Source organism: Rhinolophus sinicus, chromosome 3, assembly GCF_057876585.1.
Source record: "Rhinolophus sinicus isolate RSI-liver-muscle chromosome 3, RSI-T2T, whole genome shotgun sequence".
In the NCBI taxonomy this organism is placed as follows: Eukaryota; Metazoa; Chordata; class Mammalia; order Chiroptera; family Rhinolophidae; genus Rhinolophus; species Rhinolophus sinicus.
In genome coordinates, this window is record NC_142503.1 from 93,206,936 (window position 1) to 93,219,783 (window position 12,848).

At 49.6% G+C, this 12,848-nt stretch overlaps 1 protein-coding gene across 1 annotated transcript; it reads right to left on the reverse strand.

Annotated features, from left to right (window-relative positions):
• Positions 1-326: 326 nt before the first annotated feature.
• TBL2 (transducin beta like 2) lies at positions 327-7,320 on the reverse strand. Its single transcript, XM_019755012.3, has 7 exons — positions 7,109-7,320; positions 5,505-5,635; positions 5,061-5,245; positions 4,428-4,579; positions 3,961-4,087; positions 3,454-3,606; positions 327-3,269 (listed from the first exon to the last, which is right to left on the reverse strand). The coding sequence occupies exons 1-7, from the start codon at positions 7,230-7,232 to the stop codon at positions 2,807-2,809; spliced, it is 1,335 nt and encodes a 444-aa protein (XP_019610571.1). The 5' UTR covers positions 7,233-7,320; the 3' UTR covers positions 327-2,806.
• Between the last annotated feature and the right edge of the window lie 5,528 nt (positions 7,321-12,848).

The following is a 12,848-nucleotide window of genomic DNA, read 5'->3' on the forward strand; positions in this document are numbered from 1 at the left end:
TTTACCCCTATTTTACAGACGAGGAAACAAACTCAGAGGTCAAATGATCTACCCGCTCAAGGTCTCAAGTCAGTAAATTATCCAGCTGAACCAAAGACTTCTGACTTCAGTAACTCAACATTCTATATGGTCACTTCCTCTCCTAGATATATAATGAGAGGAAAGCCAGAGCCAAGTAGATATGCAAAGAACTTCATTCTGTTGGCAATCAGAAAGCAAATATTCATCAGGACCCACGTGCACGGTATTATTAATCAGGAGCCTGTTATTAGGAATGTAAAACCAAAGTGGAAAGCGGGAGTGAGAAGACACACCCAGCACTGAAATTTCTGTCAGCAAATCCTGGTTTTAATTTATTGAGAGCTTATTCTATCCCAGGCACCGTGCTTGAAAGAACAAATCAGACAGGCAAGGATTCTGCCTTTGTGGAGCTCACATTCCAGTGGGTTAATGAACAATCCAGAAGCTGCCAATCAGAGACTGGTGCGCTGCCGCTGGCCCCCGTTAGTGTTTTGTTTTGCCCATACAGGCTGAATTTTTTCTTTTTATAATAAATTGCCAACTGTAGCTTCTCTGAAACAGGCAACTTCTGGATTCCTGGATAATAAGGAGCAGCCACCCCTGCTCCCTATCTAGGACACACGCCCTTTAGAGATTGCTTTAGTCCCTACCATTTCCTGCTGTCTTACACCCATTAGACTGGCCCGAATCAAGCATTTATGTTACCCACTTGACATCCATAAACATTTAAACTGAAACCCCTGAAGCAAACAAATATCAAACAAGATAATTTCAGATAGCATTAAGTAAAACAAAATAAATAAAATAAGCAAATACGATGGATGCGGTTTGACTGGTGGAAAGGGCTACTTCAGATGGGTGGTTAGGGAGGGTCTCTGAAGTGTAACTAAAACGGAGACCTGAATTATGACGAGCATGACAAGTCAGCCAACAGAAAAGAAAAATGCCTGCAAGGCGAGGGAACAGCAGGGTCACAAGTCCACCTTGAGGCTGGAAATAACGTGGCGTGGTGGAATAACAGCAAACTTGGGGTGGTGGGGTGAGTGGTAACAAGATCACAGAGGAAGTAAAGAGCCAGATTCCATAGGACGCTGTGATCCTAGTGAGAATTTTGGATTTTATTCCAAGTGTGATAGGGAGCCTCTGGAGGGTTTTAACTGGAGAACAAGGTGATCTGGTTTACATTTTCTAAAGATCACTCTGCTATGTAGAAAAAAGTGATTTAATGAGGCAAGAGAAGCAGGGAGACCAATGAGGACACTATATTATAGTCCAGTAGGTGACAGTGGCTAGGACCAGGCTTGTAAGAGAAGATGGAGAGAAGCAGTACATTCAGGATATCATACAATCTGGAGTATAACCAAGCATGTTTCGGAGGAGTGGACGGTGGTGGTGGTAGTGGGGCGGAGGGAGTACTGAAAGGCTGTGGCTTGTTCAAACAGTGCGGAAGGGAGGTCCCTGTTTCAGGGAGGTCCCTGTTTCAGGGAGAGGGAGAACCTGATCTGACTGAATCCACGTTGCCTACACTCAAGTCTTCCTGGATTCCTCATTTCCTTTATCGCCCACACCCTGGCCGTCCTCAAGTCCAAAAATCCAAACTTCTAAATACCCCCTCTTATCCAATCTATCCCTTCAGCTTCAACTTCGTATCTACTGCCTCTGTCCTGGTTCAGTCCTCTCCTGCCTTGACTTCTACAACAACCTTCGACAGCTATAAATAAGCTAACAAGAAGCATTTAATAGGCATGCGTACCTCTCTCCCAGCAGCCATCTTTGATGGCAGAGCACATGTCCCATTTATATCTATGTCCAGTGCTGTGCTGGGCAGAGTAGGCACTCAAATGTTTGTTGAATCGAAAATGGGTCTCCTCCAACAGGATACAACCTCCTGGAAGAGAGGATCTCATTTGCGGATTCTATGATTCAACCACACCACTTACAGCAGAACCACATATGAAAATGTATGATCCCAGAAACTTCACCTTCCCAAGGGATATGTTTCTTTCTAATTTAGTTTCAAACTACAGAGTAGTATGAAACCCCACTTTTACCCAGTAGTTAATAAATGATACTGGATAACAGATAACATATTAATACTCTTTTCCATTTTCCTTCCAAATCTCGGGACTTATACTCTCATATTCTCACATCTTTGTTAAGGAGGTCAAGATGAGATTATTCTCCATTTTCCAAATAAGAAAACTGAGGCACAGAATGGAATTCCTTAAAAACTTTTGGATGAGGTTAGGGGCTTTGCCTGGATCAAGACTAGCCTTTCCCTGACCCACACCACAGTTCTGTAATTGGAAGATATCCCAGTCTCAGCCTCTGCAACACTGCTGAGTAATACTCAGGCGTTCTCTAGGTTTTGCCTCCACAATTACAAACTTCTTTGGATACCAAGGTGTGTTGCCACAAGGTCAAAGACCATGTTCTCTCTCTCTCTCTCTCTCTCTCTCTCTCTCTCTCTCTCTCTCTCTCTCTCTCTCTCTCTCCCCCCTATTACCACTCTCCTCAGTGCTCAGTGAAAACAGATTGCACTCGTTGGGCTCAGGAAAAAGAGAAGCACCTTGGTCATTAGCCTGGGAGGTCAAGTAAGGCCAGGAGTCACAACCAGAAAGAAGAGAGAGAGATCTAAGTAGGCAAGAACAGTTTCAATGTGAAAAAGGAGGGGGCCACCATTTAAAAAAATCAGGATACTCCTTTCAAAGGTTTGCAGCTGTAGAGTACCTGGGAGAAAAGTGGCAGCAGAAGGCCCGATCCTGCCTGCTGCCCCCTCCCAGAGTCATTTCTTCAAGGCGCCCAGGCTCTTCAGGGCCTCCTGGGCCTGGGTCAGCTGCTGTTGCAGCCTCTGGCGGGTGCTCTCATTGGAGGCCCGCTTCAGGAGGCCCTGCATTTCTTCCACCACTGCCCGGTAGCCAGGGGTGTTGTGGAAGAGCCGCACTGCCCGGTCCCCACAGGAGGCCAGAAGCCGGCCAGTGATGTCAAAGGCCAAGTCAGTGATACACTCCCCGTGGACCCGCTCAAAGCACTCCTCCTTCTCACCCCGCCGGCTATTGTAGACATGAATACTGCTGCCACTGGCCAAGGCCAAGACCTGGGCGTCAGGGGAGAGTGCCAGGCGGCACGGCATGCTGCTCGCCTCTTCAAAGCGGCCTGTCCTCAGCAAGTAGGGGTCCTGCTGCTTCTTATATTCCACATCTGTGTCCCACAGTTTCCACGTGCCATCCTTGGAGACAGAGGCCATCCTGCAGCATGAAAAAAATCACAGCTCTAGTCCCAACACACCCTGGAGGGGAGGGCACTAAGACAGCACCAGGGCTTCAGCTAGGAAGCCCTCCACTGCGAAATCTCCTTCCCGCTGAGGGTCAGGCAACCCCCCCTCAGAGCGGGGCTCAGAGCCACTGGTAAAAAGTCAGAGGATTCACTCACCTCCGGGAGTCATTGGAGAAAGCAAAGAAGTGGACAGCGGCAGCGTGGCCCTTCAGTTCAAAGGCTCGGACGACCTCCTGGAACTCGCCTTTTTTCCCAAAGCAAACTTCCCAAACTTTGACATCTGGGGTGAAGCCACACGAGGCCACAAACCTGCCATACAACCCAGGTTGCTTTAAAACTTAATTTTAAGGGCATCTTGTTTCTGCAAACCCACTAAGCCTCTTTCTTGAGGAAGTTCATAATCTTATGCCTAAGTAACACTGTATTTTTAAAGTGCTTTTATACACGTGACCTCATTCACTCACAGCCATGCTATAAGATATGTAGTACCCCCACACCAACCTTTTAAAAACTACAGATGAAGAAACAGAGACTACAGACTTGAATCAGGTGTCCTGATTCCACATGACGCTCCTTTCACTATTTTTAGCTGGCTCACTGCTGTCCCTGGCCCCCAGCCCCAACCTCTGCCCGTTGCAGACGCCCAAGTCCCTTGTCCTTCACCTGCTACAAGGGGATATAGCAGCATGGGTATTGTTCATCTGGTTGGTGTTAATGGTAGACAACACTTGACCTTTCAGATTCCAGATGAGGACAGTTGTGTCACTGGAAGCAGTCATGATGAACTTTCCTGAGGAGTGAGGGGAGTGACATAAGCTGAAGTCAATGCCCTAACCAACCGTCAGTCTCCAAGGAGACACTTATGAAGGCCTCTGCTGCCCAGAGTATCCATGCTCCCCTCCTGGGCCACATGTCACCACAGATAAGGACTTTGCTGCAGACTGTGGCTTTTACCTGCCTTCCCTGGGGACTTGTTATGGCTCCTCGACTCCAGGGGACCAAGAGCCAAAGCCCGTTTATCATGCTGGGGCTGAGCATAACGCTGAGAGAGGCAGCATTAAGTCATTCACCACGTCTAACGGGCCATTGCCTCCTCCCTGGGCAAGCTCCCCCCTCTGAATGCCTCTTACCTGTGTCAGCAATACCAATGTCAATGACGGGTGCCTTGTGCTTTTTAGGAAAGTCCTCTGGGGTGGCTGTGAAGGTGTAGCCCCCATCCTCTCGCTTGGTCATCTTGAAGACACGGAGGGTGTCTCCATTGGCCAGCCAGACAATGAAGGCTCTAAAGACAGACAGCAAACAAGTCCGTCCCTCACTCATTTGGACATGGAGGCCTATGGGTGCCAGGCCCGCACCAGGTACTGAGGAAAATCAAGATCTCCTCTCATGGCCTACAGTCCGGCCTTACAACTTAACCCCTTGTTTCAAAATCTCTTAAAGCTCCTTGGAAGATAGGACTCCCATAGGTTGACTCCTTTAGTTTCTCTCTAGGGCTTAGAAAATCATTACAGCTTCCAAGACTGGCCTGGAAGCCAGGCTTTGGTACTTCCCAAATTGGAACAGACCTTCCCCTCTCTGCTGCCTTGCTGTGTAGCTGCATAACCCTGTAGGCAGCCCCAGGCAGGGCTCAAGGTGTCTAGATGCTCTTTCTGCTACCCCAAGGGAGACCCTGGGTCCCCCTCACTATCCCAAACCAGGAAGGGAAGCCCATAAATCTGGGGCTGGGCTCCTATAGGCAAACTCGAGGCTCCATCTTGCCCCACCTGCAGTCAGGGCTGAAGCGCACCAGGGTGGCATGGTCCAGCTCCACATTGGCTCTCATGCTGCGGTGCTCCCGCTGCAGGAAGTCCTTGGTGCTCCAGATGCGGACAGTGCGATCGTCGGCACAGGTGGCCAGGTACTTGCCGTTGCTGCTAAAGTCCATGCAAGATATGTTCCCACTGTGGCTCTAGGGGAAGGGTTGGAGGAAGTGTGAACAGGAACCCCTTGGGCAGATGGGGAACCCCAATGTACAGCTCTAACTCCAGGGCTCTGTTTCCTGGATTAACAGCAAGTTCCTGATAGGACGTGACGAGAAGGGATAGGATGGGGCGTCCAAACTGACTGGTCAGAAGCAGAGGGGTCTGTAACATGTACAGAACACTACAAAGGAAAACGTCTGTGGGGACATGTCTTTGTTGTGTGTGTCGTACACGGTACCCATGTACCTTCAGCGCAGCAGCCAGGAGGCGGTGGGTGAAGTTGTGTTGTTGAGGCTTCTCCTTACGAATTCGCTGCTGCTGTTTCTGCTTCTTGGATCTCAAGGACTTGTCAAGTGGAACTCCATTTGCTTTTTGGCCTGTAAGAAAGGGTCATGTCATCCATCCATTACTCACTCAACAAGCATTTACATCATCTATTATTGGCCAGGCATTGAGAGGAGCAGCAAGAGATGACCAGATATGGCCCTTGTTCTCAACAAGAGTGATGTGGGCAAAAACAGGCTTTGGAATCAGACCTGAGTTTTGGATTGTGAGGAGGTTGCTCACTGTTAGTCCATATAGAACCTCAATATAAATTAGAAAAGGTGCCCTTCTGGGGCTGGCACACTAAGTGGGCACAAAGCACAGCCAGTGGAGTGCAAATCCTTGGCTAGATATCCCTGTATGGGGAATAATGTGCACAACCGAATCTGGTAGCCCCGGCCTTGGGTAAGTTACTCAATTGCTCTGGGCCTTGGTTTCCCTAAGGAGAAGCTGTCAGAATTGGATAACGTATACAAAATGACAAGCAGAGTACCCAACACAAGCATTAAAGGCAAAAAGGAGTAAGAGAGAGCTGATGGATGAGAGGCAGTCAACATGTGTTGAGTTACCCTGCACCAGAAATGGTGCCAGGCACTTTTGCATAAAACGGCAGATTTAATTGAGAATCAGGCCAGGCACAAAGTTGGCATGTGTTACATTATTGCCAAGACTCCTCAATTCCTCAGGAAAAAACTCCTGAGGCCCAATACAAAGATGGCCAGCCCCAATGTGCCCACTCCTTACCTCTCCAGCCTTGTCTAACAGGTCTCTCTCCCCTCACACTAGTCCTACCAAATGCTGTTTGGGGCTCCTTACCTTCGTGCATGCTGCCAGTGCCAGGAATGTTCCTCCTTGGCCGTCTGGCGAACTCTTACACGTCTATCCTTCAAGACCATACATCATGGGTTCCCAGTTCTCAGTGAAGATTTTCTTGACCCCTCCCCCCCAAAAAAAAGCAGGGCTGGTCACTCTCACCCCTCGGTTTCCTGTTTCTAGTACTGACCTCTTCTAGAACACCTATTACACTGTATTTTTCACTTACATTTTTAATTTTTAGATGCTCTTCTCCATTACCCGACAGTGGACTCCCTAAAGTAACAGACCCCAAAGTTTACTGTAGTAGGTACTCAATAAATCCGGTAACTAGTCTGAGTGCTTACAACTGAATGTCCGTCTGTCCCCCACCACCGCGCCAATTTTCATAAAATAACGAACAAGTAGCGCGCTTGGGAGTTTCTCGCAGCAACCTCGGAGAGAAGCTGAGGCTCAGAAGGCAAAGTGGCTTAGCCTCGGCCACCGAGAAAGCGGCAGCGCGGGACCCAGATTCTCACCAGTCCTCCCGAAGGGGCGCGACCAGCCCGGCGAGGCGGCACCTCTTGTTAGGAAGCGAGGCTCATTCCACAAGAGGAGAAACTGAGGCCCAGGGGGAGCCGGCCCACCCGCGGGCCCAGACGGCAAGTCGGACCACGGGGATGCCGGGAGCGAGGTCCCCTTGGGTCGCCCCTACCCGCCCCGACCCCACTAACCCGCGGACCGGATCTCCTCCTCCGCGCGCCGCCACCCCCGCGCTACCGCCGCCGTCGCCATCAGGGCCAGCAGCCCGAGCAATAGCGACAACCCCATCAGCTCCGGCATCTGCGGCAGTTCCATGTTGACCCAGCTGCTGCCACCTCAGCCTCCGGCTACGCGGGAGCCTGCACGTCTCCGCGGGGCCGCGCACGCACGCAGAACGGGGCCTGGCTGTTAAAGTATCTCGCGGGGCGGGCCTGACCGTTGAAGCGTTCAGAGGGGCGGATCCTGGCTGTTGGACAGTTTCGTGGGGCGGAACCTGGCTGTTGGCGAGTCCTGAGGGGCGGGGCTCGGCGGTTGGAGAGGCCTGAGGGGCGGGGCTCGGCGGTTGGAGAGTCCTGAGGGGCGGGGCCCGGACCTTAGCCCACCCCAGGGACGGGGCTTGGTTATTAGGGAGGCCTGGTCGTTGAGGCTGTTGTGGCGGCTGAAGGGGAAAGACATGCAGGCCCTGTCTAGGCTTCCGCTTAATTTACTGATAATCGTTTATTAAAGGCGTTATTCCAGCCATCACCACACTGGATCCTTTCAAGGAGACAAGGCGGGAATTATTATTCCCATTTAACAGGTGGGAAATTCTTAGCATTGGAGGAAATTCAGATAGGCTTTTACTATTAATGGAGAAGGGAAAGGATAGTTCTGGAATTGGAGTGTGGGACAGCCTTAGCAAAGACCTGAGAAGGACACATACTGTTAGGGAGGCAGGACATGAGCAAAATAAAAAGTAGTAGATAAGATTGGAAAGGTCTGGAGGGCAGTGAGTACCAGTTCAATCCAACAAGCAGAGATGAGACTTCACTGGTATTACAGGGCGAGATAGGGCAAAATCGGTGTCTCGGAGATTCTGCCTGGATGGACTAGTGAGTGCCAAGACTAAAGACATAAGGAAAACCAGGAGGTGTTTACTAGGATCCAAGGGTGGCCTGGGGAGCAGAAAGGAAGTAGAAAAGGAGATTTTTAACAAGACATTTCTTATTTTGAAATAATTATAGATTCACAGGGAGTTGAGAAAAATGAACAGTAAGGTTCCATGTACCCTTCCCCCAGTTTCCCCAGTGGTAACATCTTGTATAACTACAGTGCAATATTAAAATCAGGAAATTGGCATTGGTACAATCTACAGAGTTTATTCAGATTTCACCAAAGAGGAGATATTCTGATACAACACTAATTGATAGAGTTTGGATTAGATTCACTTGGCTGGAGAGGGAACAGTCTTAGAGCAGGCATGGCCCATAGGCCTCCTAGCCCTGCCACCCGGAGCAAGCTGAAGTACCAGGGTCGGGAATTCCAGATTCAAACGTTTCCATGCCCGCCAGGGAGCTTCTCCTGACAGCCCCTCTGAGGGAAAGAGGCTGCTGCAGAGACTAGATGACAGACAGACATACCCGCAACCTCGGGTGAGGAAGCAGATCCAGTCAGAGAGCAAACCAAGTGGCCTCATTTCCTTCCCTTTTGTCCTTTGTGTGTGTGTGTGTGTGTGTGTGTGTGTGTGTGTGTGTAGGGGGGTACTGGCAATGACTGAGCTGTGGGTAGCGGGGTGGGGAGGGGGTGTCCAGAGCATCTTGGGGCTTTTCCTCATTAATTTGTTATTTAGAACTGTAGGCCATTCATGAACCACTTTCTCTACCACCTAGAGATGAAGCTGTACTTTTAAGAATTTCATTCACCAAGCATTTTGCATATGGTGTTTATTGATGCAGGATCTTGGCATTTTATTTAATCTTCTCACATTCCTATCCCACAGATTAAGATTGATGTTCTAGGAGGTGCTTGTTAAGTGACTTTCCAGAGGTCACATGGCTGAAGAGTGAACCTGGGGACACGTGCAGGTCTGTGAGAGGGAGAAGCAAGAGTAAGGCTCAGCTGTGTATAGCTCAGTCAAGGGTACAAGATTCTTTCACATCATGAGTTCAGTTGATCTTTATAGTGACCTTTAAGACAGGTGATGCTACAAAATAACTCGAAACAGATGAAAAAAAACTAGGCTCAAGTCAAGTAACTTACCCAAGGTCAACAAGGAAGCCAGGGCTAGAGCCCAGAGTCAAACTTGGGTCCACCGGCACTCCTAATCCATACTCCTCCCACCACCTACTGGGCTGTGGTAAGTAAGGTCTTACTCTGCCCCTCAAGTGTTGTAAGCCCAGTTGGTAGCCAAGGCCACAGAGGACAACTGATGACACACAGCAGGATTTGGCAAAGCTGGGCAGGTCAGGGAGGGAGAGCTGTCGATGGACTCTGAGGGGCAGCAAGACCCGGCTGTACCTTCAGGGGTGGGCGTTTAGACAGATGAAGCAGAGGCTAGGAGGGGATTCTAGGTGGGAAGCAAGGCATGAACAAAGGTATGGAGGAAGAAGTAACCGATTCCCGTGCAGAAGGGCGTGAATATGCCAGGCTGTCGGGGTGAGTGTTGCAGGTGGGGTGGGAGGAAATTGTACAGTGGGAAAGGGGCACATGCAGGGAGACAGGAAAGTCTAGGCCTGCCTTCTCATGGGTGGATTAGGCCTTGCAAAGGCAAACCAGAATGATTTATCCCAGGAAGCACTGACTCCTTGGAACGTGAAGGGAGGGAGGCTGTGGAGAGAGATGAGCCTGCAGGGGTAGCAAGGCCCAGTTACAAAGCACCTTGAACATCTGTCCAGAAACCCAGCCTCATGAGGGGGAAGCAGAAGCCAAAAAAGTAATGGAGGCACCACTTCAATTTGCAATAGAAGATCTACCTTGCATTGATTGGAATCCTGCCTACCGCTGGCCTGTGTTAGGTGAAACAATAAATTTCCTCACTGTTTAAGCAGTGGTACTGGGCCCTGGACTCAGCATAAGTAGAAATGCAAATTGTTAGACTCCATCCCAGACTTGCTGACTCAGAAACTCTGGAGGTGGGGACCTGGCAATCTGTATGTTAACAAGCCCACTTAGTGGTGTCTGATGCACACTGAAGTTTAAGAACCACTGATTTAAACTAATCTGAATCCCAGACATTTATAATTTGCAGCTCAGCGCCTCTATCATAGAGGTTTTTAACGTTGGCTGCATTATTGGAATCACCTGAAAAAATGATGATATTAAACCCCACAGCCAGAGATTCTGATTTAATTGGTTCAGACTGGACCTGGTCGTGAAGATTTTTAAAAGCCACCCCTCCCCCTGCCAAGTTACTCAAATGCGCAATTAAGTTTGAAGAGCAGCTGTAAGGGACCCAGAAGTCTCATGCAAAAGTACTTTAAAAGGTAATATTCTGTTGTCCAGGGCGGTGGTCAAAGAGGTGTATGCTTATAAGGTTAATGGGCCAGGCCTCAGAAACAGGTACCATAAGGCAGTGGGGTGTGGGGAGGAGCCAAAGATGACTGCAGCTCGCCCAAGTGTGTGCATAGTGGCAGCCTTCTGGGGTATGGGTGCATAGAGAGGACCGGGTTTGAGGGTGAACACCGTAGGGTACAATCTGGGAAATGATGAGATCTGTTTTGACTGCTTCAAGGTTAACGGAGCTATGGGACATGGAAAGGGATGGGACAGGGTGGCAGTCAGATATGTGGTTATGTAGCTCTTGGGGGACAGCAGGACAGGTACACATAGAGGGTCTCAGGAGAGAGGCCGAAGGGAATGGCATTACCCGGGGCTTGCCATAGAATGAGAGGGAAGTGGGCCAGGGAAAGGGACAGGCAGAGGAAGAGGCTCCCACAGCAGGAACTGTGAAGGCACTGTCAGAGAGGAGCAACGAGAGCTTGGCGAGAATCCTGGATTCCAAGGGAAAGAGGGCTTCAAGGAAAGGGTCTGAGGGCCCTGGGGAAGACAAGAGCATGCAAAGTGGCCACTGGACTTGACAACAAGGGAGTCGGGACGTCTGTGAAAGCAGTCAGTGCAGGGGTGAGGCTGGGGTGGAAGGCCGGAGGAGGAGCCCAAAGGCAGGAAGCTGGGAGTACGTGGGGGTAAGTGGGAGGGGAGAAGGGAGAGCTGGCGGGGTGTGAGTCGGTGAAAATAGCACAAACTACCAGGATTTTACCTTTCAAGGGGCCACTTCCACCTTTGTCTGAAGCAGCAAATAGCACTTAAAGGTTGGGTGCACCTGTCACCGCGCAGTAAAGAGAAGGGGCGAAAGCAGGGACTATCGTCAGACAATGTGAGTGAGCACCTCAGTAACCATGCAACCTGGGCTAGTCACCTCTCTGGGCCTCAGTTTGTCATCTGTGAAATGGAGATGATGATGATAATTATAACTCTTACACGGGGTTCTTTGCCAGACACTGTTTTAAGTGCTTTATATATATTTACTCTTAAATCCTCACAACACGCCTGTATAGATGTTGTGGAGGTTAATATACATAAAGCACCTAGAATACAGGTCAGACAATTAAGTTCGTGAACGCCTAGAAAAAGTGCTACAGACCTCATTGCTGAATGTCACTACGGTCACCTTCGAAGGACTCCCCCTGGGAAGCTATGCATTGATGCCAGCACCTAGTCCACCCTTCAAAGCAATTTTGGAACTCTCTCTGGAATGCCCATCAGAGCTGTCGTCGTATTACCCTTGATGTCCTGAATGTCATCAAAATGTCTTCCTTTCAATATTTCCTTTATCTTCAGGTAAAGAAATAAGTCACTGGGGCCCAGATCAGGTGAGTAGGGAGGTTGTTCCAATACAGTTATGTGTTTACTGGCTAAAAACTCCCTCACAGACAGTGTCGTGTGAGCTGGTGCATTGTCGTGATGCAAGAGCCATGAATTGTTGGTGAGAAGTTCAGGTCATCTAACTTTTTCACGCAGCCTTTTCAGCTCTTCCAAATAGTAAACTTGGTTAACTGTCCAGTTGATACAAATTCATAATGAATAATCCCTCTGATATCCAAAAAGGTTAGCAACATTGCTGAAAATAAGTTCGCGAACTCAATTGTCAGACCCCGTAGTGCCGGACATGTAGTAAACATTGGATAGGTGTGCAGTTACCGTTATTAGTCTACATGAGTGAGGGAAGGGCAAAGCCCACGAAGACTGTCTTGTATCCTGCAAATGCCTCCAGAACTTTTGAGAAGATATGAGGGGATTCAGACTCGCCAGGCCTGAACGGTCAGCTCTATGAGGAGAGAGCTATAGCAGCGAACAGAAGCCCCAGAGCACAGGCCATCGCCTGGTCCACAGTAGGCCCTCAGGGAGTATTTGCTAAATGGATCAATGAAAGGGTCAATGAAGTATTGGGGCCTTGTACCCCAACTCCCATCTGAAGTATTAGTTTCTTCTAAGACATCCCAACCAAGTGGCCATCCAGTCTGTTTGCACATCTCGCACGGGGGGACATTACTAGTCCTGAGGTAGCACGTTTTCCTTCTGGATGGTTCTGATGGATGGCCCTGTCACTTCCAGTCCTGGGTACTAGCTCTGCCATCTAACTTGGAAGGTGGCGAGCCTCTCTGAATCCCCTCCTGGCCGTGGAGGGAGGATTTCCAGGACCATCTTGTCTTGTCATCTCTCGCCTGGATGACAGCAACAGCCTAAAACTGGCCCTCCTGTTTCTACCCTTGCCCCACTGCGGCCTCTTCTCAACTCAGCACCCAGTGGGATCCTTTTTAGAAGTTACCTCTGATCTTGTCCCAACTGTAGTCAAAACCCTCCAAGGGCCTTCCAGCTCAGAGGAAGAGCTTTCAAGACCACCTCCCATTGCCAACCGACTCTCTCCATCCCAGAGCAAGATATGCTGACAGTCCC